This window comes from Podarcis muralis, chromosome 2 (genome assembly GCF_964188315.1).
Source record: "Podarcis muralis chromosome 2, rPodMur119.hap1.1, whole genome shotgun sequence".
NCBI classification, from domain to species: Eukaryota; Metazoa; Chordata; class Lepidosauria; order Squamata; family Lacertidae; genus Podarcis; species Podarcis muralis.
In genome coordinates this window covers 53,847,953-53,874,906 of record NC_135656.1, presented here as the reverse complement: position 1 = coordinate 53,874,906, position 26,954 = coordinate 53,847,953, and the positions used below count along the sequence as shown (strand labels likewise).

At 41.1% G+C, this 26,954-nt stretch overlaps 1 protein-coding gene across 1 annotated transcript in view; it reads right to left on the bottom strand.

Moving 5' to 3' along the window:
- Positions 1–1,729: 1,729 nt before the first annotated feature.
- PRELID2 (PRELI domain containing 2) overlaps positions 1,730–26,954 on the bottom strand; it is a 36,858-nt gene continuing 11,633 nt past the window's right edge. Inside the window, exons 2-7 of the mRNA XM_028717914.2 lie at positions 26,723–26,780; positions 23,721–23,794; positions 22,449–22,609; positions 11,648–11,753; positions 5,358–5,423; positions 1,730–5,157 (exon numbers count right to left, since the gene is read on the bottom strand). Coding sequence (XP_028573747.1) covers positions 5,367–5,423; positions 11,648–11,753; positions 22,449–22,609; positions 23,721–23,794; positions 26,723–26,780 — 456 coding nt within the window. The 3' untranslated portion in view covers positions 1,730–5,157; positions 5,358–5,366. The remainder of the gene's footprint in view (positions 5,158–5,357; positions 5,424–11,647; positions 11,754–22,448; positions 22,610–23,720; positions 23,795–26,722; positions 26,781–26,954) is intronic.

The window sequence follows — 26,954 nt, the reverse complement described above, 5'->3', positions numbered from 1 at the left end:
GCCTGGGTTCATCAGCTGTGCATACTCATATTTTGTGTATCAGAGACATGTGTGGTTACCAGCATATTTCTACTATGTGCATGGAAGGAATGGGGGCAGGAAAAAGAGGGCTGGAATGAATGCTTATGAGGGTTGCAGAGAACCATCAGATTAAATTATTGCAAAAAGGTACATGGTCTAACTGTGTGATAAACAGAAGGCTTTATATTTGCTACTTCACTTAGAAAACAAAACAAGTGACAGTTTCAGAACAGGTCATTCTGCATTTCTATTCACCATTTCTAGGAAATATATGACTGTGAAAGGTACTTTATTTCAGTGGAGCAGACCATCGCTAGTTCTGACATACTGCATTGAAATGTGTTAGACATCAGTCAAATTTATGTATCTGAATAAAGAGCAACGGAATCTGGCACAAAATGTCGCTAGGTATTCTCGTCCTCAAACAGGAGTGCTCCTTTTCAAGGTGCCAAACCGCCATCCCCTCCTCCAGGGATACCATAAGCTGCAATGGTCAATCAAGCAGATCAATTCATTCTTCCTTCTGTTTTTCACACTCAACATTCTGTGGCTACTAAGCATGCCCAGACCTCACTGGGCCATTACTGGGGAAGGACTTCTTTTTAAAGATTTTTGTGTGTGTGTGTGTACTTCTGCATACAGCAGCCTGGCCAAGCATGCTGAAACATCCCTCTTGTTTGTCAGAGGCCCTATTTTGGCTCCACATCTGTTGGCACTCACCACTTGAATTCATTATTAGCAACAGTGATGTTTGTCATGCTCAACTGCAATTACTGAAGTTCTTATAAGGCAGAACCACATATACAATGCAGTGAAGCCCCACAAGAATGGCAAGCAATAAATGCTAGATGGAGTTACAGCCTCAAGTTAAAGTCCTAGAATGTGGCTAGATTCCATGTGGCCTAACTTGTTCATAGTCCCTCCCTCTACAGTCCCTTGAATTTCTACATACATGCCACAGGTAGAAAGGGGTGTCTGCCTGTCTCTAAAAGTTAAAACATGCTGCATTTCCTGGAACAATAGTCCAGAGTACTACAGTGCTAGACACCTTAACACAGAAGTAAACCCCAGTAGTTGAATGGGGCTTACTCCCAGGTATATATGCATAACTGTGTTTACTATGAAATTCACCAAGACCTGTCTTGGGGTTATATGTGTAGAATCAATCTGTTTATTACATAGCTAATCATTTCACAATGTCAAATCAGATGCTCAGATTTTGAAATCCTAACTTATCAGGGTGTCTAAGCATCAGTTGTCCTCAAAATGGTTGATTTTGGGAGATGTTTCACCAGGAAATCTTTTTTTAAAAAAGAGAAAGCTAATCCATTTTATTACTTTACCAAACCCTTGAGAACGACAGCCCCAGATGTCAGCTCGTGACTTTTCTGCTGCATATTTATCAAAGCAATTTTGTGTGCAGTATTAAGACATTGAATGAAAAACGGCGAAATTTTTGAGGAAGGCATTCTTTCCTCATTAATATATTCAACTCACAATCCTGACAAGTTAGAATAACCTTGTGGCCATTTTGCTATTCTCCACCCTTCCTGCTTTTTGCACAGGAGTCATCCTTTATGCTGTTTTGCCTATAATTTCTAAGGAACTCATTTTGAAACCTGGTTTGGTGTGTGTGTTTTCGTTATACGTTTTAGGAGAGAAACAGAGTGTATGGAATATCAATAAGAATATCTGAAGGGCAAGCATCGTGAATGATCAGAACACCTTTTTTAATGAGTTGTACAATTATTACAGAAATGGATGTGAAAAACATCATTTATAATTTCATTAACCCATTCCCTTAACAATTGATTCGCAACACATACACCGCAAAGCAAGTTCTGGGATAATGAAAGATAGCTGCTAATGTAAAAATATTGCAAATGATTATGGGCTAAGAATTAAGTTCTTAAAACATTTTTAATGTTTAACATCTGGAGGTGGGGACGAGTCTATTTCTTTCTAGATCACATTATCAAGGCACAGACGTCAAAGGCACTTCATGAAGTTGGTTGCTTTTAGACATCTAGTGTTCAGGCATTCTTACATTTCAATGCTGTTTTGTAGTTTACAAAGCTGAGGGCTATATCCAAGCATTCAGCAGCCAGTAGCAGGCCCTGTAATCTGCAAGCAAACATGCAGTTGACAAGGCACCCAACAACCTTGCCTGTGGTTAACTGAAACAATCTGTGATATTGCGTTGGCCTTGCTATTAGAGAACATACATGCCAAAAGGTTTTGTGGTGCATGCAGTGTGACTTGAGGTAGACCTATCTATACATTTACAGTCTCCACAGAGACACACAGTGGCTTGCCATGCAAGTCACACCTATTGCAAGAAGAATTCCCATGCCTTCACATTGCTGTGCCTCCATCACATCCTCCTGCAACTGTCAATAGGATGTCAGGAGTCCGTATGGTATGCTGCTCCACACTACAGCCACACAGAGGGCACTTTAAGATTATTGTACTGTTTAGACAGGGCCTTAGAAAAGCTGCTTTCTGATACATCGCCATATTTGCACCACCTGACATACAAATGTATTTGCGCCATCCGTCAACAGTACAAGATGCTCCCTTTTTAAACACTGAGATTAATCTCCACATGGGAAAAGGAGAGGCTCTGTGAACTGCTTGGAAAAAAGCAGATGAGCTCCTCCAAACTCTGTAAGACCTGATATTATATAAAAATGAAAATTTCTAGCTTCCTGGAATGCAATGAGTACATGTAAAGCAGGTGTTAGCTACAACTTAGCAAGTCAGAGACATAATGTGAGGAAGAATCTAATGAGCCTGACATACAATAGTGTTCAAGGAGGACTATTAAAAAAAATGTCAAGAAAGTAATTAACTCTCTTGCCTTATTTTTTAAAGAAAAAAAATACAAGAAGGCTGACCTTAATATAGTTGCAGAGACTACATATACACTCCCTGAAACAAGATTGCAACAGCATTATTTGGATCTCAAACCTCTCCAGCTGGAAGACTGTTACTCATTAAACCAGGGGTGGTCAACCTTTTTATACCTACCGCCCACTAATGCATCTTTCTTGATGGTAAAATGTCCTTACCGCCCACCAGTGCTCGATGGAAGGAGGATTCAGCTTGTGCCATAGAACCCCCTACCGCCCACCCAGAATCCTGAAACGCCCACTAGTGGGCTGTGGGGACCAAACTGAAAACCCTTGAATTAAATAGTGCAAGATTTCTACTGCACAAGATCCTGTCCTCTTCCAAATGGCCCGAGAGTAGTAGGGTGCTGAACAAGGGGCTCATCTGGAGCCAAGGCAATTGCACCAGTCAGCAGGTATTAGGTTAACAGGTAGTATGTTCTAGGTAGCTGGTGCAGATGAATTCTGGGGGGACTCCCAGACAAAACAGATGCTATTTCACAAGAGTGCTATGGACTCATCTGAGCACTTAAAGGGCAAACGCAGATTTGCTTAGTACCCAAGTGCTGCGCCTGCAGTACTTTATGAGGTACTGTCACTGGCAATGTTCATACCATAACCCTGCTTCCAGTTCTGTTCAAATGCACACCCAGCTTCCCTGTTTGTTGCATTCCTATTTTAACACTTAAATCACAGATCCTTAGATCCTTCCTTCTTAAGGGCTCAGTTGCTTCTCAGCACTGAGAAGGCTTGGAAACACGTGTCTGTTTTTCCTCTTCTTGCTTTCAACGTGCTTAGCGAGAGGGAGCAAGAAAGGGAGGCAGCCAGCAGGGCAGTTGGCACACTTTTCAGTCCCATTAGCCAGCTGTCAAATAGCTGTTCAAATGACTGGTTAGGCTGGCTCATTGCTAAAGGAAATGAATTAAAAATGACCTGACATAACTGCTGTGCCGGGTAAATCTAAATTTAATCCAGACTGCTCCAGCAATCTCAGCCATAAAACTGCAGGTGACAAGGTTGAAAAGGACATGGTTTTATGTCAAAACAACATAATCCTCCCTACTGCTCCAGAACATATTTTATTTAACCAAGACTTAAATATTTCTAACACTGTATGTGTACCTAAGCATCACCCAGCAGACCATATCATGTTTACAATGTCTATCCGGTGCAGAGGAGTTACCAGATTGCGGTTATTAATTGTCCTCCCAGCACTTCACCTAATGTATAACGCTGACAACATTTTGTACAAATAAAAAGGAAATTTTTTATATATGCAGACATTTAAGCACTTCTTATTAGCATTGTGGCACACATTATGCATTATTAGTAATTTGCAAATCTAGTGTTAGTTCTCCTTTATTTCAGAAAAGGGCATTCAAGTAACATTTCATATCTGAAGATAGAATGGTGTATACACACATTTTTTAAAAAAACAACATCACCAAAAATGTTCAAGAAAGAAATGAAAACCTGAGCCCTTATGTCAACTTACCACTTAATTAGATGTCAATCACCTAGTTACAAGCACTGAAAGACTAAACAAGTTTTCCATCTTTTTAAAGAGGGCTACCACTGGAATTCAGCATTAAGTTAATAAAGATTCTGAGAAGCTTTTGTAGGTTTGAAAAACTAGCAAGGTTTGGCAACAGTTCACATTTTAGAGGGATACATTGGCAAACCGGAGGTGCATTAACAGCATTTTGGAGGTTTTAAAGAATGGTATTTGCATAACACAAGAATTTTGAAACTAAAATAATCTTGCAGTTCATGTAAAGTCTTCATGAGATATAGATTCACAGTACCTGTTAATAAAATGCCTCCATTTCAGTTGCACTGCTGTGGAATAGATTCTCTGCCCTGAACAATGGACCATGTATTAAAACAAGAGTAAAATCTTGTTTCATTTGTCTGATAGTCTTTCCGTAGTGCCAATGTGTGTGGGTTTTTTTGAGGGGGTGGGTGGGAATCTTTTTGATGATTAGTCTATGGGAGATTAAAGAGCAACTACACAGTGATGCATTTTTCCAAACCATACTTTCGTTCGTCATGATCACACTGGTTCACAGATTTTAAGTTGTGCCATTCCACATATGCTGCTTAGTTTGTAGGCAATTGTCTTCCTTCAACTCAGTCTTTCCTTATTCGTTAATCTAACCCATAAAGTTAACTTCAGCAAGAAGCAGGCCTGGTAATGAGGACATATTGCTGTGGTTCTACTTTAGACACATGGAGATTTCTCCTCCTGTAAGGTACAAAAAAGTGTGTCTTAGAAGAACATTTATAACAAACCAATCAATAGCCATTTGCTCTCGTTTCTAGAACTACTTGAAGAATACATACATTGTCCTCCATGAAAAATATATGGGGGGGGGATTACTTTTATGAAAACTACTGAATTTGATTATCACATTCTTATAAAAGAAACAGTATAAACACACTCACATTTCCTCGTTACAAAAAGGGGCTCCCAAACTGTTCTTGTAGAAGTTTCTCCATTATCGTAACGCCCTGTAAAAAGAACACAGAGAGTAATTTTGAACCGTCTGAACATTTTACCAGCACACAAGAGCTTTACAAATTGAATCTCTCTTTAGAGATCATCTAAGCAGATCAAGACCAATATCACTAAGGAAATATATCAGTCTTTACTGCGATGCCAAGATTGGTGCCCACCACTCTGGGTCCATACGAAAGATTGGGGTGGGGCAACATATCCCATCCTGGAGCTTCTTCTAGGGGAAGCCTCTCAATAAGACTTTTGATTTCTGCTTCAGTGACAGGGGACCAAACAGATAACCTCTCCAGGGATAGCTTGTCCTCCATTTCATTCCCTACTGTTTCATCCTCCTTAACTCAAAGATACTGGCAACCTGATGACAGAGCAGTGTGATGGATCACTGAAGCTCACATCAATGGATCTGAAGGAAGGAAGGAGAATGCATCACATGGTTGAGGACAGCAATAGCTCAGCAGGGGAGTTCATGCCCTGCATATAGAAATGGGGATTCTAGGTTCTGGTGATCATCGGGTCACACTTTTGGACACTCCAGATTTGTGTGCCTACTCACAACTCATACATGTTATTTTAAGTACAGTGAAACTAGAGCTGGAGCATCATTTTGCCTTGTCATTTGTGGGTTGTATAGATGGGGAATCTCCTCTTTACCTGCATATCTACATAGTGCAGAATATTATTTCAGCCCTGGACTAAGTCTGCTACAACTATGAGATGTATGCTGGCAATATGCAAACCACAACTTGGCAGATTGGTTGTGGTAATTAACTACATGCTACTTGTTTTGCAGCTGTCATCACAGACCTGGGCAAGCATTGAACCATGAGTGAAAGCTCTGCAACCACAGAATGTCTCTGTTCCCTTTTAGCAAAAGGGAAGTTTCTACCCACATAGTGAAGAATGCCCCCCTCAAAAAAAGACACAGCAGGTTTCCTGTCCCATAGTGCAATATCATGACAAATGTGAATCACTTCCAAACAGCAATAACCTGAAGAGACCAACATTCAGTTTGTTTTATCATCAAGTAATGCGAAGGTTTTCAAAGTGATGCTTTCCAAATTCAAGCCAAACATTACTTTAAAAAAAAAATCAGGGAAAATGCTTTCTCTTTCTCTTTCATTTCCAGAGGACGTGAGAATGGGCTAGCACAGCCCATCTGTCCAAATTAAGTTTACCACCATTTACTAAGTAGTTAATTGACATAAGTGAAAACCCCGAGGTTTGCCTTGAGAATTTAAAAATGTTATTTATTGAATCAATTATGTTCACACTGTGACAGTTGCTTTTTCATTTCTCCTCTTAGCACAGCAGTTTTAAGGGAAATTGTTTGACTGAGGGGCTTAAGGAAGCAGAGAAGGGAGATTTATGAAATGAAGACGAAACATTAAATGACAGCTATTAGTAAGCACCACTGTTCTTTGCGATTAGACGAGGCTCAATCAAAGTCTGATCAATATATTCCTTTAAACTAAAGCTCTTGTGCTTAAATCTTGACACATGAGATCAAGCTTCAGAATGTTAACCTTACAACATGATGCACTTGAAATGTAAAGGAACCTATTCCTACCTAATAAAATGATATAAATTCTGTTCAATATTTTCTTTAAACCATCTTTTAAAATGTGGCTTAAAAGCCCTTTTCTTTACTTTTTAAACTTTTTCTTCTTTTAATTCAAAAACTCATCATATTACTAACTTCACAGCATAGTTTTGTGTTCTATTCAGACACAGTTAGTTACATAAGGTTCCCACTTATTTCAGTGCAACTGAATATCTGCTAAAGGGCAGGGCAATCCTAATGCTGCTCCAAGGTTGCTTGGAGAGGTAGAGCCAAGCACTGTATCCAAATCTCTGCTATCTCTTGCTGGTCAGGGCAGAAAACAGTGGGTAGATGGGTGTTTCTTAATTTTGCTGCACCAGCTCCAGGCAAGCACTCCACCATGGCTTTCTGCAGCAAATGGACAAGCTTAGGATCAAATATATTGTTGCCTTGCTATGCTTTGCCTCTGAAATGGCTTGTTTCAAGGACTTACACATCCTACCTCTGGGGGGAAAACAACAGGCAGTACCTCCACAGCAGTCTGCACTTTCAGTAGGTGCAGTTTGGACTTCCGTGGCAGCGGAACCCCACTACCCTCTGCCTCCTGGACATAGCCACTGAATTCATTACATATTGAATTACACACAATACATATTAAAACAGTATTTGACATAAAATGATTGGTTATCATCACAAAATCTAACAAGGGGGTCCATGTGTGGTCTTTTTTTTTTTACACTCCTTTCTCAGATATTTTTTGCACAGATATTCTTTGGTTCCCTGTTAGCTGGTACATGAAGGCCTAGCAACAACATGACTCTAAGTTAGCTTGCTTAAAAGTGGATCTCACTGAGTTAAATGGGACTCGCTGCCTAGCAAATTGGTACTGGTTGTAATCCTATGACAAATGACACATGGGAGCAGGTCCCATTAAAGAAAGTGGGATTCTTCATAAACATGCATAGGGTTACTCTCAACATGTCTCCAAAAAGTATACTCTCTTTAGCGTATGTTAAAAGACATAACAGGTCAAGTAGTTAGGCTGATCTTAAAATTCTCACTATTACATAGATGTAATGTACAATCTAGACAACATTTTAAAACGTTTCTCTAGTATACGTGTTCAAGTAAAAATTATAATAATTTATCTGAAAATATTCCCTAATTATCTAAGGATTTTTTCCTGAAATAGCTCAAGGTATTCTGTCATATAATCTTGACTTGTTGAAACTCATCGAGTCATATTTGAAAAAAAAACCTTGTAGTTTTTCAAATATAGTTCCCCCCCCCCCAAAAAAAAAACTTATTATACTTATCAGTTTGATCTTAAAGAGTAAAGCAGATCACCCTGTCATGGTCATTTAAATTCTAATATTTATATATCCCTTCTCCTAACAATCTCAAATTTTCCTTGCTGTAGATTCAATTATAGGTCATCTATTACAAAAGCCATTAGTGACATTGTAAGTCCAACTGTACTCCATTTCCATCTTACGTTTTTGACCAATTTGATAATAAAAAAACCTAATCTTTTTATACTTCTCTTGGATTTGAGCTGTTATTTATTCATGTCACTTACAAGCATAAAAGCTTTTCTGATTGACAAGTCACAGAACAAACACACACACAAGATCCACTCCCCTCAAATAGTTCCTGGCTCAGATGCCAAAGCAGAGGTGGGCAACCTGCAGCCCGAAACTTATATTACATGTGTCCCCCTCCCTGCCACCACCTCCAAGATGCCTCCTGGAGCTGTCCAATCCCCTCCTTCCACCAGAGCTCTTTCTATTGCTGTTTCTCAGCATCTCGTATTCAGTGGCACACCGCCGCTGAATGCAAAGGTCTTCTATAGCTCTCATGACTAATAACCACCGGCACACCAATCTACCATGCGTTCGACTAATCCTCTTTTAAACCCAGCTTAGTTCGTGGCCATCACATCTCGTTGCAGCACATCCCATAAATTATTTATTCATTGGTCTGTCCTAAATCTACTCCAAATCAATTTCAACTTGGGCGATCTCAAGTTCTAGCTATTATGAAATGGAGATGAGCTTCTCTCTATTACCCATGCCACACATAAATTTTATGAGCCTCTATTATGCCCCTCACTCCACAGTCTAAACAAAAAAGAGAGGCCCAAACGCTTTAGCTTTGCCTTGTGGGGAAGGTGCTCTGACCCCTCAATCATTTCAGTTGACCTTTTCAGGACTTTCTCCAGCTCTACTATATTCTTTCTGGGAATGCCCAGAATTGTACACACACTATTCCAAATGTACCAGATCCATAGATCTGGATAAGAGAACTACAACTCTGGCAGCTTTATTTTCAATGCCTTTCCTAATAATCCCTAGCAAGTATGGTCGTACTTGCCAGGGAAGGCCAAAGTAGTCAGGGGATCCTCTAAATGAGTCACATGGTAATGAATCCTAACTACGTGTTTTAGAAACAGTGGGTTTTTAGAAACAGTGGCTAAACCAGGGTTTGTTTTAACCATGGATTGTTTCAGAAAACGTGAGTTGCCTCACAGAGAAAGAAATAAGCTACAGCTTGTTTCTCCAAGGCTTGGCTTGTTTTCTAACTGCCCTTGTTTCATGCTTCTGTAGTTTGGGCAAACATCTGAGGTCAGGTAGCCAAATAAACCATGGTTAAGCAAGGCTACTGGGTTCAGACTTAGCTCCAAATCAGCTGAAACAAACTGTGGCTCATAAACCAACAAGTCATGGCTTCACAAGGTGGTTTGCCAGGAACAAAACCAAGGTTACTGGGCTGGTTTGGATTTTCAAACCGTTCACACTTTGGCAAAATAAGCCAGAGTGCTATGTGCAAATCTGGCAAATGGGTCTAAATTATGTGGCAACCCATGACAAATAAATATATACTTATAGCACCGTTTAAATGTTACAATACATGTTTTCCAACCTCTATAACAATACAGGTAATTCTCCCTATTGAGGTACATCAGGTGACTGTTTCAAAATCTAAAGCATGTCCCTCGTAAGTACAGTGCATCCATCTATTTCTTCCTAAACTGTGGGTTGCTCATGAATTCCTTGCCTTGCTTGTGCTGTGTATAGACATAATGGAAAGGTCAAAAGCAAAGCTTTCTCCCAAAGAACAGCAACAGAAAATACTTACAGCTGTAAGAAGATTTGAGCCACCTATAACTACAACAAAAACGTCAAGCATCCATTCAGACAAAATGAGTTTCCAGGTTTATCTGGCAGAATAAACAGCAGAAGTCTGAATGCCTGCAGACTAGAGGGGTTTAAAAAAATCAATGATTCTCTTTATTTAGAAAAGATATAGAAAGAAGAGCTCATGTGGCATCCATCACTTCCTCTCATGAGGTGATGCAGTTCTATCTGCACAATCTTAAAAAGTTCTGACATTTATCCGGAGAACGCCAAAAAGGTGCCAGAAATCAATTGTTTGCTTTTCTCAGAATAATTGTGCCAAGATTTTTAAATTATTCATATAACTATCTTATCAGCTACCACATGGCTGAATGAAATCTACAAGATTATGGAGAAGTAAGGTTGGGGAATACACAGAGAAAGAAAGAGGTTTTTGTTGTTTTTTCACTTTAACATATTTGCATAGTTCAGTCCCCTGCCCTGAGGACCCTCCTCTGCCCAAATGCTCCTGAATTCCATGCCCATGTAATGACACTCTAGGAATAAGAAACAGCTATAGTGCCCTTCATTCATGTCAGCTAGATTTGGGAACTATTTTCCCCAATAACATTGTTAAACTACCGGTATTTAAAACGTTCACACCACGTGGCTGATGCAGATTGCAGGTTGGATAAAGTCATGGAGATACAGCACTTATAAACCTTACTACCCTGGAGTAGACATTCTAGTACAGGGGTCAGCAAACTTTTTCAGCAGGGGGCCAGTCCACTGTCCCTTAGACCTTGTGGGGGGCCGGACTATATTTTGGGGGGGAAATGAACGAATTCCTATGCCCCACAAATGACCCAGAGATGCCTTTTAAATAAAAGCACACATTTTACTCATGTAAAACACCAGGCAGGCCCCACAAATAACCCAGAGATGCATTTTAAATAAAAGGACACATTCTATGCATGTAAAAACACATAAATCCCGGACCACCCGTGGGCCGGATTTAGAAGGCAATTGGGCCAGATCCGGCCCCCAGGCCTTAGTTTGCCTACCCATGTTCTAGTAGTATTTAGCAACACATGCAGCTGGATTTGGATGTGATTTTTCATGTCTTTGAGTAGCAGAGACTAGGGAAACTGTAAAATTTACAGCTGTGGTTGGCCCCAAAATTAGAAGCACGGCTCCATGTTGAAGTACTCTTGTGGCCCACTTGGCATGAAAAGCTGGACCATCCTCGTTTAGCTCATAAACATTCTCACTTAGTTCAGCACCTGTGTTTCACACATTTGCCACATCCCCATCTGAATGACATTACAAAGAAATGGAACACAGACAGGAGCCCAGAAGTAGATGTAGGCTATGAATCTAAATTAATACATAATGGGAGTTATTTTGCACAGGAAGCTGCCAAACACTATCAACTGAAATTACTGAGCAAGGAGTTGGGGAAAAAGTCATAATGCACATTCACTAAGGGTGACGCATAATGTATCAATAACATAGAAAAAAACTTTTTTTCCCAAAATTTAAATTAAATTAAAGAGCTTACCCTTTTCACTCCTTGATTTAAAAAGGTTCGTGCAAAAACTTCCAGGAAACAGTTCAGGAGACCTGACCCTCTTATTGATACTTTGCCATTCTGAATGAACTCTGTCCTACAAAACAGAAATGCAATTAAACATTTTCTTTCCCTCCCAGTAGGTACTGTGCTTCTTTAATAAAATTTCACCCTGTAAAAGGAATAAAGACCATATTTGAACACACACACACACTGGGTGCTTGTTTCAAAATCTCAGGGCCAGAACAGAACAAGTCTTCTTACATGTCACCACTGATTTTCCAGTATGCATGCAATTGCAGTAAATTGCTGCTACTAAATCTGATTGTGGAAAGACAAACTCGCAGCCGCCGGAGCTCATAAAGTACTGATGTTATGTTTCCTGTAACCAAACACTGGTAATCAAACTGTCTCCATCCTTGTGAAGTTTCTGAATCATTCCAGGCCAAGCTCATCTAGAGTGCAGTACAGAAGTATATAAATGAAAAGTTATCAGCACATGCAACACATTGGCCCCATTCCCCCTTGTTCCAAAAAGGGGAGTAGTTGGACTATTTTAAAGGCAGGAAGACATCCTATGGCCTATTTCATAGGAAAGAGATGCTGCACATCATGAAATAAGAATCACAGCGTTGGAAGGGACCCTGGAAGTAACCTAACCCAACCATCTGCTGAGTGCAGGGGGTGGAATCCAGCACAGCACTAAGACTCTTGTCCCATCAGCACAAGGATTTCCCCCTGCGAAATGGAACATTCTCCCCCTCTTCTCAGTTTGTGTGCCCCCTAAATCTGTTCTAAAGGTTCTCCCCAATTTGGGGAGGGAATGGGGCAAGTCAGGGAGGGGAGGAGTCCTGTTGTGCAAGCAGAAATACTTGAGCTCACAGGTGAGTTGAGTATCACCCCAATCTGCAATAGTGGAGGCAACTACAACATCCCAATAGCTTGACCCTTATTCCCTTCTGCCATCTGAAGTGGTTCAAAGACCCAGCATCCCTATAAGTGGAAGCAATAAAGATCCAAACTCACATACAGTGGTGCCTCGCAAGACGAAAATAATCCGTTCCGCGAGTCTCTTCGTCTAGCGGTTTTTTCATCTTGCGAAGCAACCCTATTAGCGGCTTAGCGGATTAGCGCTATTAGCGATTTAGCGGCTATTAAAGGCTTAGCGGCTTAGCGGCTAAAAGGCTATTAGCGGCTTAGTGGCTTAGAAAAAGGGGGGGAGCGAAAAAAAAATGCAAGACTCGCAAGACGAAAACGTTTTCGTCTTGCGAAGCAAGCCCATAGGGAAAATCGTCTTGCAAAGCAACCCAAAAACGGAAAACCCTTTCGTCTAGCGGGTTTTTCGTCTTGCGAGGCATTCGTCTTGCGGGGCACCACTGTAGTTGCATTAGAAGAAAGCTCTTTGCATACGCAATGTGCTGTAGAAATAACCAATAATATCCCATCAGTGCAAGCAACTAGTGGGTGAGGTTTTTCCTAAGAGAGGCGGCAACAAAAGGCGAATGGCATTTGGGGGGTTATTACATCTGATAAAGTAATTGTGAGAAGAAGCCCAATGTTGCTATTTCTTTTTCTTTTTTTCCACAGCCTCTGAAAGACACGAAAAGCTCACAGAAAATATTGATCTCAGATTGATCCTTGCAACGCAGAGCTGGGTGATGCGCCATCATTACAACAACACAGTGGCAGAGAGAAGTCTATTAGCGAGATCCAACTACTGAATTATTGACTAGTTAAAAGTATAGCAAATTTGGCTTAATTGTTTTTGTGATTGGAGTTTTATCCTAAAGATCCTTTAATTAAAGTCTTGATGTTTCAGTTCAGATAAGATTTCTTACCATGGACGCCTTTAAAGGAAAAGGAAAAGTTTTGAAACTTTATCAATTGAGAAGTTCTGGATAAAATATTCAGTGGGGATTCTGAACAAACCCCCCTCTCGTCTGTCACTAGCAGTCCATCTTCTTTTCATGTCATGAAACTGCTCTGTTAACTGAAGCATCTCACTGGCTTCATCTGCAGAATTGGAGTGGGGGTCAGTGGGGGGGGGGAAGGCATCTGCTCAAGCAAGTTTCCACTTTCTTTTTTTTTTTTTTTTTTTTTTTAATATTTTATTAAGGATTTTCTTGTTTTACAGAAGTGTAGTGCCTCATATATATTTTTCCCCATGTAACATTTTTACAAATCCGTTTCATTTGTTGAGGCATTAGGGGGAGAAGAAAATAAAAATAAAAATAAAAAAAGGAGAGAAAAGAGAAAGGGGGGTGGAGAGAGGGAAGATGGATAAGGGTGGGATTGGGTGGCGGTGTTTCTATTATGTTTAATGTATGTAGAGTTTGGTGTCAGCGTGCTTGTGTTGTTCACTTGTGTTCCTTTGGTGGTGAGAGAGGTTGGGGTTGGCCTAGGGTGTGATTGTTTGCTTGTGATTGGCTGTGGTGATCTTTGTTTTCGTGTGTGAGTGAGGTGGGTGGGTGTTTTGGATCAAAGTTTCCACTTTCTGTCCCACAGATTGTTTCCCCCATATTGCACTGTTCATGTGAGCACACTGTTTGACATACTGATACTCCTTCAGAGCAAGATAATTTCATAAGAAGAATCAACCCAGGAGTATGAGAACTCTAAAGAAAAAGAGATGGACAAGACTGGCATTTGGGGAAATGCTCAGCCATTAGAATCTTACAGATCTTTTCTTGCATATTATAATTTTTATGGTGGCAAATGGCATTTCAAGGTGTGCAGTGCAGGAGACTTGAAGGAAAGGTTCAGTCAGACGAACAGGATGAATAGTGGTTCCCTTCATGAAAATGTGATGAAGTAAACAGTGCAATTTTATGCACAGTCACCGGAGAAATAGGTTTCTCATCCAGCAAAGCACATCTACAGACAGAATCATGCTCACTGTATACTTGTGCTAAAAAAGAAGATGAATCCAAATTCTGCACCTGCATAAATTATGAAAGTCTGCATTGTTTCTCCTGCAAAATGTGTCCTTCAGCACACACACCCTATTTTCTATCATTTACAGTGGTACCTCGGTTTAAGAACAGCTCTGTTTATGAACTATTTGGTTTACAAACTCCGCAAAACTGGAAGTAGTGTCCCGGTTTGCGAACTTTACCTCGGTCTAAGAACGGAAGCCGAACGGTGGAAGGGCACCAGCGGTGGGAGGCCTCATTAGGGAAAGTGTGCCTTGGTTTAAGAATGGTTTCAGTTTAAGAATGGACTTCTGGAACAGATTAAGTTCACAAACCGAGGTACCACTGTATTTTGCTTCTTTTAATGATGCGAATAGGCAAGGCACTGAACCTCAGCTCCCTGGAAATCTTAGCAACTCCTACAGCAGGTGTTGCAAACCTGTAACCCTCCAGATGCTGTTAGACTCTAACTTCCATCAGCCACAGCGAACACAGGAATGATGGGAATTGGAGACCAAAACACCTGGAAGGCCACACATTCCCCACCACATTCCCCTATAGCTTTGGGGGTTTTGCCAAGAACTGCCCACAAACTAAAGCATATGTTCACAATCATAATGACTAGCAATTTTCTTTAAAAAAAGGGGGGGGCTATTAATCTTAGGACTTAGGAAGCTGGATTCTGCTTCCAATATATCACAATTTGTACATCTGTAGAACTGTAGTGCATAGTGCTGGCTATAACTGAGCATTTAACATCTGCTGAGATGGCATGCTTCACAAATTACAAAATCTGGAGATAAATCAGACTTGTCTAAATACCAGTGTCCAATACCCAGTGGCAGTGAACCAAAGTTTGGTTCTCAATAATAATAATAATAAACAACTCATTGTTATATCAGCCTAACAAATATGCCAATCTTCTATAGTCATGGATCTTCAACATTCAAATTGTTTCTCAAGTTGGCCTTTTAAAGCCAGGTTTCCCACCTGAGGTTTCTAGAAGGTCTAGAAACTCTTCTTGCCAACAAGAATCAAAGACCAAATTGTCTGATCTTCCTACCAAGCATATTTCCAGTTCCATAAACAGGTATATGGAGAGCTTTAGTAGCAGAGAGCACACCAAGTTTGACTTTCCACATTCTGTTTTTCTATGACTACTGAGAAAAACACATTCCTTTGTGCAATGCAGATTAGGGGCAAGGTTCAGTCAAATTTAATGATATAGAACAAAGCTTCAGCAAGCTGTAATTTCAAAGGGAACAAGTGCTGCTGCTGTAATTTCAAGGACTGCCTTTCATATATTCTGGCATCACTTTTGACAGAGTATTTTTTAAAAAACAGGATGAGTGAGAAGAATAGAGGGGGAGCAAAATTCACACTGTAAAAAACTCCCCCCCCCCCAATGTATAAGACATAGTGCAACATTGATTGATATACAATAAACAAAATAACCTTAGACACCAGGCAAACATGCATTAAAACAACATAACAGGAGCTGGAAATTGTCATAAATTTATTCTTTCTAAATGCATGGGTGTTTCCACCCCAGAACCCATCATCAAATCCATCACCACCAAGTAACCTAGCTGCCAGAACTGTTGATAAGATCTAAGTTTCTAAAAAGCTGTTTTTCAATTCAGTAGTAAGTATTAAGGCTACCAATATATATTATAGGCTTGTAACTTTTGCTGTACCATTGTTATTTTCTCATGTTTGTGCAAGGATACAGATAGCAGCCTCGTACCCAGCATTGCTTAGGAATTCTAAGAAATAATAAATCGGTGCAGTTTTGGAATCACTGGTTAAAATCAATGAAAGGTTCAGACTGCTATCTTGATTGAAAAAGGAGCTCAATTTTATCCCAATACAGACAAAAAACTGCTCCTTGAGCTTAGGAAAAACTATGCAATATTTGGTTACAATATTTTAAGATGCATAGCAACCAAATAAGCAACTTTCCAAAAAGATACAGTAGATTTGGTTATATCCTATCATAGATTACCTTATATTTGTAATAGTTTTTAAGGCCAAATACTGAGCCTTATTAGAGAGGTAAGTACCAAGGACAGAAGCACTTCTGTAAGGAGACGAGAATACACTGCAACATTTTCCTGCTCTGCCCCATTGATAATAATATTGCCCATTGAATATCATCAGTGAATTCATGTGCTTCACTTGTGTTTCATAGGAACACCAGATTTTGGAAGAAACTAGAAGAGCATTTGTTGTCTCCCTCCACTCACACCACATTTCAATAACGACATATACCAGATGTTTCAGGAAAGGCTGAAAAGAGAAATATACACCTGGCCATTTGTGTTCTGCAGTAACATTGAAGAGGTTTCCTCTTCAGCCCAGCTGGCCACTAGCTTACACAACCTGAAGTACCTTAATTAATAACCCTTTGATGTTTACACTGAATATATACTGTCAGTGTAGCATATGCTGAGAAATAGTGATATATTGCTGCACCTGGGCCTGGGTGCCTTATACTTTTTACAAATTAAAGGGTAAATTTGTCAGTGGTGCTTTTATTTCCACATTGCAATACAACTCGGTGGTTCATGGAATCACTTAGTGTTAGAGATGTAAAATTTTCGGAAATTTTGAAGTTATGGGGGGGGAATGTTCTCCCCCCCCCCCCCCCGTTTTTTTCCGGAAAAAATGGAAATTTTGGAAAAATTGAAAAAAAAGTTCAGTGTGGAGTAGTTTTACAAATTGTGTGAAACACAGTGTATGTATTATGCTTGCAATAAAACAGGTAACCACGCCCCTTTCCCTCAAAAACAACAAAAAAGCAAGAAACCATCAACATAAATAATAATCAGATTTGCCCCTTAGCACCAACAGCAAATAAAGTTAAGGTCCACCTCAATATTTAAGCTCCACAGAAGATCTACCCTTTGAGTAGTGCTTTTAAAAAAAAAACAAAAACAGAAGACACAACATATACATGCAGTTTATTCTAACTCATTTTCTGAACTACTGCTATCATTTTCCATTTATTCTTCCTCTTCCTGTTTGTCATTTTTCTCATGGACTTCTAAAAAACGGCTTTGGGGGGGAAATGGGGGGGGGACTGTTCTCCCCCCCCCCTCCAATTTTTTCAGTTTTTTCCCAGGCCTTCCCATCTCTACTTGAGGACAGCCAGGGCAAAGCATAAGGAAATTTTCTGCATGCCAGGCCCAGAAGGAACCAACAACCAGTTACTGAATAGTATGTTGCGCTAAGGCTCAAACTCTGTTTGAAAGGAAAAGGAGTGTGTGTTTTTTTAAAATTGAATTTGTTATTATATATTATAAACAGCATGATGGTAAGAGAGCTTCTAAACAGTTTACAAAAATATACAACAGAACATTAAAATGATTGATAAAACACAGTTAAAAGCAGGTATTTAAGAGTATTCAAAAGATGATTAAAGTCAGCAGTGGTTAAAAGGAAGTAAATCGCATGCAGCTTCAACGTGTTCAGATGGGCTGGCCCTAACGGAAATGTTTTGAGCAGTTGCCAGAAAGCGTACAGTGAAAGCACCTTCCTGGTGTCAGCCGGCAGGGTGCTGGAAAGCCTGGGGGGTGGAAAAATGGGAGGGGGGTAATACAAGTCGTCGTCCCCCCCTGTTTTTTCCCAAAGTCAATTTTTTTCAGAAAAAAATGGGGGGGGGGGAGTGTGCGGAATATTCAAACTATATCAAACTATTTTTTTCATTTTTTCTGGAAAAAAAGGCTTCAGGGCAAAACCTGGTCTCTCCCCCCCCCCCATTTTTCTGGTTTTTTTCCAGGCCTTCCCATCTCTTCTTAGGGTCCCCCCCCCCTCCAGTTATATTTTTATTACTTATTTTAATAATTTGTATGCCACTTACAGCCACCTGTAAGTTGCGTGCACGAACCCCAATACGCTAAGACTAAAAATGAATTAAAACTATAAAAACATATATAAAGTACAGTAACAGATAATCCAACATGCTCACCAAATGCTGTGTGTTAAAATCACATGGGCTGATGCAAAGTTATCAACAAGAAGGAAGTGAGCTAGATGAAAAGCACTATGAGACTCCCTATAAAGAGAAAATCTACAAGGGATTTTGAATAAAAGGAGCATGTTTTGCTTCTTCCGGTCTCCAGGGATGAGAGAGCAAAGCTTTAAGTCATGTATACCAGAGCAGTTACTGTTTGATACCAGAGTTGTTTTGTTCCAATGTGTACAAGCATTATGTTAACACTAGACTTCAGTCTGCTATATTTGTTGCCCATTGTCCCAGTGTCGCAAGATCCTTTGGATCTGTCCAGTCCATCAGATTCCATCTTCCGGATCAGATCCTAGGAGTATGCTTAGATATTCCATTTGATTGATGAGGCACAAATTCTGTTTATAAAACTCACAAAGACCACTTTCCTGACAGTACTCAGAACTTACGTCATTCTTCCTAAAAGTGAAATAAAAATTTCAGAACCATTCCTGGTACCATTTTGAAGGACTAATATTACACTACCTTATTCCTTTTCTTTTTTGCATAAAATCTGAGCTCATAAAGCGGTTACATATTTGTTGGCAGGTTAAAAAAGGAATTCTGCACTCTTTCATAACCAGATAGCTTATTGTTTATATACTTTATTAAGGAGTTGGTATAAATTTCCAGGCAAAAATAGTAGGATGTCAATGGGAAAGGGTAGCTCAGAATTCAAAACAAGTTCACCTGGGGCAAAACTCATATACTCTTCCCTGCAAGACTTACACCACTATCTAGTGAGAAGCTGCCCTAAAGGTCTCTCTAACGGCCGGAAATGGCCTTCAACAGTTCATCTCATGAGCATTGTGGGAAATGCCTTCCTGTCATATTCCAAGCACACAGGTGAAGCCAACTGCATGTCTTCCAAGCCAAATGTCACCCCAAGCAATTGGCCCCAACCCACTGGTTAGAACAGGGATGGGGAACCTCAGGCCAAGTGGTCAACTGGAGCCCCCCAGACATCTCTACCTGGCCCATGGGACTCTCCTCAGGCCACATCTCCTCTCCCCAGAACTACACCCCCTAGGTGGCCCCGCTATGCACACTCCCTGAGGGTTTTTGCATCTTTGAATCCAGATGATGCTTCCTGCTTGCATGGATGGAAGAAAGAGCATATGTGAGAGTGTTTGTGTAGAAGCTGGCCTGGAGTAGAAGGGTGAAGTTCACTTTTTGAGGGTGTGCATTGATGAAAGGGGCCCTAGTTATATGTAAACAGGAAGAAATGAGCAGAAGTGACTAAGACTTGCTTTAGATTTAAATAAGCTGTTGAAGAGATTCCTAAAATAAAACTCAGTACACATAAGAACAGCTATCCAAAATACGTCCCATATGTCTTCACACTTCCAATTGCAATATTTTTTTATTGATCCTTTTTATTAACTTGGGGAGATTGTTTAGTTTTATTTTTACTTCCCGGGTTGTTGTTGTTGTTTTATTTTTGAGGCATTATTGCAGTGAGCCAGTAGAAGAATTTGCAGTGGATTGTGTCATTCAGTATCATTTTACGCTCCATCACATATTTCTTCTTATTACAGCCCAATTATTCACAGGTGCCATTTCTACTCTTACTGAGGGTTCATTACATTTGTTGCTTTTTACCAGAACAAATTCAATAAATACAGTTCAGTTGCCCTAAAACAACCAGCCAGCATTGGCAGAACAGATCTCTACCTGAAAATTAGAGTGTGTGTGTGTGTGTGTGGGGTGTTTCCCAAAAACCAAGACACAGAAGAAAACAATGGCATGGCCCTCCTTCCTTATATCAAGGGCACTACAGATAAAATTAGCAAAATCCTCCATAAACACAATATCAAAACAGCCTTTTGCGCCAACCAAAAAATAGCCAATATCCTCAGAAACCCCAAGGATAAAATCCAGTTGGAAAACCAAGGGGTCTATGAAATACCCTGCAAAGTCTGCCCAGCCACGTACATTGGACAAACAAACAGACGAATAAATGCACGTATCGCAGAACACAAGAATGCCGTCAAAAAAGAAGAAAAAACTTCCTCTCTCTTCCAACACATGAAAGAAACAGGACACGAAATTAATTTTGCAGATTCCAAATTGCTCTCTAACATGGAACATCACCACAAGAGAATAATCATGGAAGCCATCGAGATAGAGAAACACCCTCACAACATGAACAAGCGTGACGACACATCCCGCTTGCCAGACATCTGGAAATTAGCCCTCCCCACAAAAACTGACACCAGATCCAGAGGCACACAGAACGCCATCACCAATCAACCACACCAGACCCAAACCCAGACCCTCTCCACAGATAAATTACAGACACCATCCAGTAGCCAAACCATGGTGGCACCTCCGGATGCTGCACCCCCCTGCAATCCCTACACAGATCTGGCTGGCACAGGCCACAAAACCACAGCTCGCCCCTATACACGAAGCCAAGCCAGAGCACAACTAAATGTAGTACACCCATCTTCTCAGAAAAACTCTTCACAAAGTTCAAGAGGTCAAGACACAAAGGCTTTAGCAACTAATCCACACCTAATGACCCACCTAAGTGGTACTCAGGATATCACTCAAGAAATCACTCAAGATATCCCTCAAGCAATTAAGGAACAAAAGAAGAAAAGGCACACTAGCCTGGGAACTTCCTCTCTGCCCAGAACATTGGAGGCCACACCTCCTCAACAGTATTTATAGGAACTCAAACACTGAGATCCTGCTCTGTTCCAGTAACAAGAAGCCGAAAGCACCAGCCTGAAGATGACGAGTGAGACCTCGTCGAAACGTCGCCTAGACACCCCAACTTTTACACGGGAAGATACCCGAGGACACCAAAACCTGCATATATATATATATATATATATTGAAAACTGGCACCATGAGAAAAAGCAGAGGGAAGCAAACCTGCCAGACCAATCCCTCCTCCTTAACTTCACCACTGTCATTAAGTACTTTTCATTCATTGTCTCAGCTGCCTTCACTAAACAGCCCTTTAACTTTCTGGACTTTAATTGGTCCAACCTACTCCCAATATGGGTAGAGTGATCTAGCAGGCAGGCACAGGGTGAATATAAAGGTGCAAAGGCCTGGGGGGGGGGGTGACTGGAAAAATGGGGGGGCAGTCCCCCGATTTTTCTGGGGTTTTCCTGAGCTTTCACATCTCATTGTGTAAAGTAAGGCCTCAGACCTATTTTTTTCCAAAACAAACTATGCTTTTATAGTTGGAGTTGTTACTCACAACAGAGCTAAATGCATCCAACCATGGAGAATACACTTGCTGTCCCTCAATAAGGTAAATATAATGTGCAAATTTCTGTAAGTTATACTGGAGACAGACTCACAACTACCTTGGCACAGAATATCTTTTTTTTAATAGTGAAAGTATGCACAACCAAGTTTGCAACCCTTCTGTTTCCTACCACATCAGAACTGCAGTAGGAAAGATGTAAAGACTTGACTCTAGTGACAATGGCAACCATGTACCTAACGCTTACTCATACTTTTATATTTCCCCCTATGTTTGGCCTATGCAAGTTTTGCCTGTACAACTTCTGACATAGCACAGGAGCCATGTATTTTCATGGCTCAGCTAACACACAGAAAGAGCCTGTTTTGGAAGTCTAAGGCAGGCCACCGGAAGAAGTTCAGTAAGCCTTCGGTGATGCATGCCCAGCCGCCAGCCTGCATTTGGCTTGATGGGTCACAAGTTGTGCAGACCTAATTTCGGTATCAGCTGTGAAAGTCTGGCTTGAAGGCTACTTGCTACAATGTGGCTGCCTACATTATCTAAACCGCAACCATCAGATCCTCCTGGTGTTGCCTGGTAAACAGAATAAATAGAAATTAACTAGAAGGCCATATACAACAATGTGCATATAACTAAGTTACACCTTACCAGTTTGGATTCTCTGGACTTTCCCTGAAGACTGACTCTTCCTTTAGAGTAGCATACTGTGTCCATGTGAGGCACCGAGTCTTCATAGACATAATTCTATCCTGCTTATTAAGCCAAGATTCTTCTTCTAGGTAGACCTCGGGCACTTTCAGGACACTGATCTGTTAGACATAATGATTACATGTTTAAATAATGTCAAGGTGCTTGAAGAATGAGGAATTATATTTAGCATTTGTTTCCATCCTCACACAATAAAACGATTAAGGACTGAAGCCACCCATAACATTTATCTCTTGACGCTAATACAGAAATTAAAAACTTTTAGCTGTTAGTGATGAAACCATGCAAACATTTAGGGACTTGTTCTCACGGCCCGGTGCCTAGTTAGATTTTGCCAACTGCTGCATCTTAAGCATCAGCTTAATTCATGTGACATTTTAGTTGCCTACATGTCCTGCTTAAAGTAATGGATTCTAACAGAAGACATTTGTCGACTGTTGCACTCACGACATAAACAGCCAAAACATTTGGTTCATTTTACATTCTGTTTGGTACCTGGAATTTTTATGTTTCCCCATCTGGACGAGGCATGGAAGAAAAAGGCAAACAGAAATGTGACAGAGAGAAATCATTTGAGTTTTGACAGACAGAATAAAGATTCCAAGTAAACAGTTCACAAAATGGAAGGTGATACATAGCAGAATGTAAATCCAAAGAGTTGCCAAGCTACAACTTTAGGACACAGAAAGTTTAAACGGAAGAAATCACTATCCTGTTATGTTTTTTTTCAGAGTCCTAGATTATAAGGACATTGTTTTGATTTCCTTTTCAAGCTCCCAAAATGGCAGATAAGAGTTGTTTTTGGAAAATGCTCTTTTAGGAACTAAGGGAAGGATACAGGATTTCAAACACAGTCCCATCCTCAGTAATGGCTCCTCTGGGCAGCATTGCTGTGCTTGTAAGTACAAGGATGAGGCAAATTGGTAGTAGCAAGGTCAATGGGGCTCTGAGGATTGGTGGCAGAAGCCCCACAGAAGCCTCTCTGACTTCCACCCCATCCCCATCCGAGCATAGTGCTTCTACCACTTCCCCCACACCACTCCTCGCCCCGCCCACATGAGCTACTGCTGCCTATCCTCACGTGGTCCACCCAGGATACTTAGAACCTTCCTAGTTCAAGTGAACAGTTCATTCTTTGTGGCTACAAACCTGCACCGTTTCCCCTATATCCTTAAAAACCAGCATGCATCAACCTTGACTGACATTAATTACCTGTCTTAAGAAGTGTGGAATTACATTCTGGCATGTTGCAATCCTCCTCCGGTATATGATTCCTGTAGACAAATCTGAGCATAAAAGAACAAACCAACTTACAAAAGTGCTATTTTGGAAAATAGAGATCTAGAAAACAAAACCAAAGGCTTGCACTACAGATTCAAGGAGGAAGGCGAGGAAGCCTGAATGTGGTAGAGGGATTCAATGTCCCTTCTTCTCAGCAGCCAAAGGATTGCAGCCCAGTTGCCAGATGGACCATGATGAAAACGTTTAAAGGGTTATATGCTTAGTCCAAAAACTATAGTATGTTTGCCCACCTCAACTCATACAAAAAACCCTACTGGGCAGGGGACAGATGGTGTGGTTCAAACATTTTATTGGCATCTATGCTGGCAATGACAAAGCATCACACAATTCCAAATCCGAGCTTCACAGATTTGGCTAGAACTGCAATGGAATTGCTCTACAATTCGGCTGGTAGCAGTTGGGGAGTTAATTTTCGAGGCTCTCGTGTTGCTAGCTACAAGCTTCAAATATCTTCCTGGGTCAGCACTTCAGATCAAAAATGGCTTGTTCTGCTCACTCTGCATTCTGAAATACATCCTAAGAGTACAAAATACCTCTCCACCCACCATTGTCAATGTTTGAGGCCTAAAGCAATTCTCTCAGACAATTAGAATTTATTTTTATAATGAGTTGGGCCAGTGACAAGAACAAAGCTCCCTACCGAAAAAAGAAAGAAAAGCCCCACTGCCTCTAAAACCCTTCACAAATTATAGTTATTGAGCTACAATAAGAACGTGACTGGCTTCCAAACTCACTTTGCATGTTAATATTTAATGATCCCAATCAAGTCCAGAAGCCTCAGGATGATGTTAATTGATGATCTGACTAGGCACACAGCCCGGTGGAAAAGGAGTTCTCAGGAAGAGACAAATCTCTCCCGCACAAAGTTTATCTGTGTTTTTTTCTTCCCCTGGTTTTGTTCCTGGGAGGCAGCATTTTGCAGTAGGCTTTAAATAACCACGCTGGCAGTATATTTGTCTTTCCCAATGTGACACATTTACAAGGGGTCATAAACTGGTATTTCCCAAGAGAAAGGGATGGCTAAAACTATTATTATATATAATATGCAATGGAAAATCCAGAATTTGAGCCTCTCTTTTTTTCCAGTGGTGGGGGAGAATAACTAAACTCAAAAGACTGAAGTGAATGGTGTGAAAAATGGGAAAGGGGAGATTTATGCTGAGAGCCCTGCCTGCCTCAGCTTCAGCTTCTTGCAGCAGAGATCACCTTTTATGTAGTCCTTCTGCAGCATCTGCATTGGGGAGGGGCAACAACACTAATTCCTTTCCTCCACCCAGGCTGCTCCTACTTTCTGTTCTTCTGCCATCTCAGTATGAGAGACTTGGCTGAGAAGAGGGTTCTTCTGGGAGAACACAAAAAGCAGTCTGGCTGCAATAAACTTGGTCTGCAACCGCTTCCTAATGGTGGGCAACTGGGCAATTTGTCTTCAAGAGCCAGTTGAGGCATGAGGGCAATGCACAGAAAGAACAAGAGCCAGGGAGATAGTTCGCAAATTGCTGTCTCCAAAGTGCTCTGAGCCACAGAGGCTGAATCTCAGAAACAGGGATGAATATTTATGGATTCCGACTGCAAATTTAGTAATGGGTAAGGGTTGGGTGCGGGGAAGAATTCAGGAGGTTCAATGCGAGATCACCTGATCCACAGCTCCCAAATTAAGATGCAAGCAATTCAGTAACTACTGCCAAATTGGAGTGAAGTGGTCCAAGGGCAGCTTAAAAATTAGCTCTCAGTAATCACCCACCTCTATATATCAGTGGGACGCGGGTGGCGCTGTGGGACGCGGGTGGCGCTGTGGGTAAAAGCCTCAGCACCTAGGGCTTGCCGATCGAAAGGTCGGCGGTTCGAATCCCCGTGGCGGGGTGCGCTCCCGCTGCTCGGTCCCAGCGCCTGCCAACCTAGCAGTTCGAAAGCACCCCCGGGTGCAAGTAGATAAATAGGGACCGCTTACTAGCGGGAAGGTAAATGGCGTTTCCGTGTGCTGCGTTGGCTCGCCAGATGCAGCTTGTCACGCTGGCCACGTGACCCGGAAGTGTCTGCAGACAGCGCTGGCTCCCGGCCTATAGAGTGAGATGAGCGCACAACCCTAGAGTCTGGCAAGACTGGCCCGTACGGGCAGGGGTACCTTTACCTTTACCTATATATCAGTGGATCAGCTCAACCCATGAGTGGCACAAAACCACTTCAATCTCTGGAAGTGGCATTTTTACAGCTGCCCCATAACATTTAATCTGAACTTGTTAGGAATTGGTGTTTTAGTGTGGCAGCTTTTACACTCAAACTCCCTCACCATTAGGCAGGCCTTTTCACTGTATTCTTGCTAAAATCTTTTCTATTTAGGCAAAATTACCCAGACATGTACTCCAGGCAGGCAAAGAAGATGAAGGTACTCTGGAGTAGGCAAGGGAGACCTTTCCTCCTATCTCCCTTTACCTCACAACCTTAGCAGCACAAGCATAGAGGACTAGAAGGCTGAAAGAGAACCCTACTGGTTCAGTATCACCTGCCTAAACCAGAGGCCCTGTAAGTCAAGGCATGATTTGTGCCAGCTGCCTCAAGCAATGTGTGAGGTGAGATTCTAGACAAGGAATAATTTCCATTACATTCAGAAAAGATAAAGCATCACCTCCAAGCTGCATACCTGATCCTTCGTCGAGAGTGCAACCACACAGAATAAGCTTGTGCGCCTATCCGCCAGCTGGAAGAACTCCTAGCCAAAACCACCCCTTCTAGCTAGATTTAATTTCAGTGTGCTTTCCCCCTCCATTTAGCTCCAAGGTAGAGCCAAGGGTCACAACATACTGATGACATTTCACCCCAAACCTCTGAGTGACCTTAGTTGCTGCTCTCACGTACCTGTAAATTACTGAAAACTTTCTGGAGCCTTGTAAGCAACAGTGAAGTGTCCAACTTACCTGTTTTCTCTTCTACTGTTTTTACAGCCGTGACATGCTTCTCCATGGGACTTGGATACTAAAGGAAAAGGCAAGAGAGTACACATCACAATTTATTATGTGTTAAACACTTTGGGAAATGTTTTTCCTGAAAAGTGATGTATATGTTAATTACATCAGTAAGTAGGTACACAAAAGGAAATTTCCTACTCATTGATAAAATCCTATTAGAATTTGCATGGTATTTCTCAAC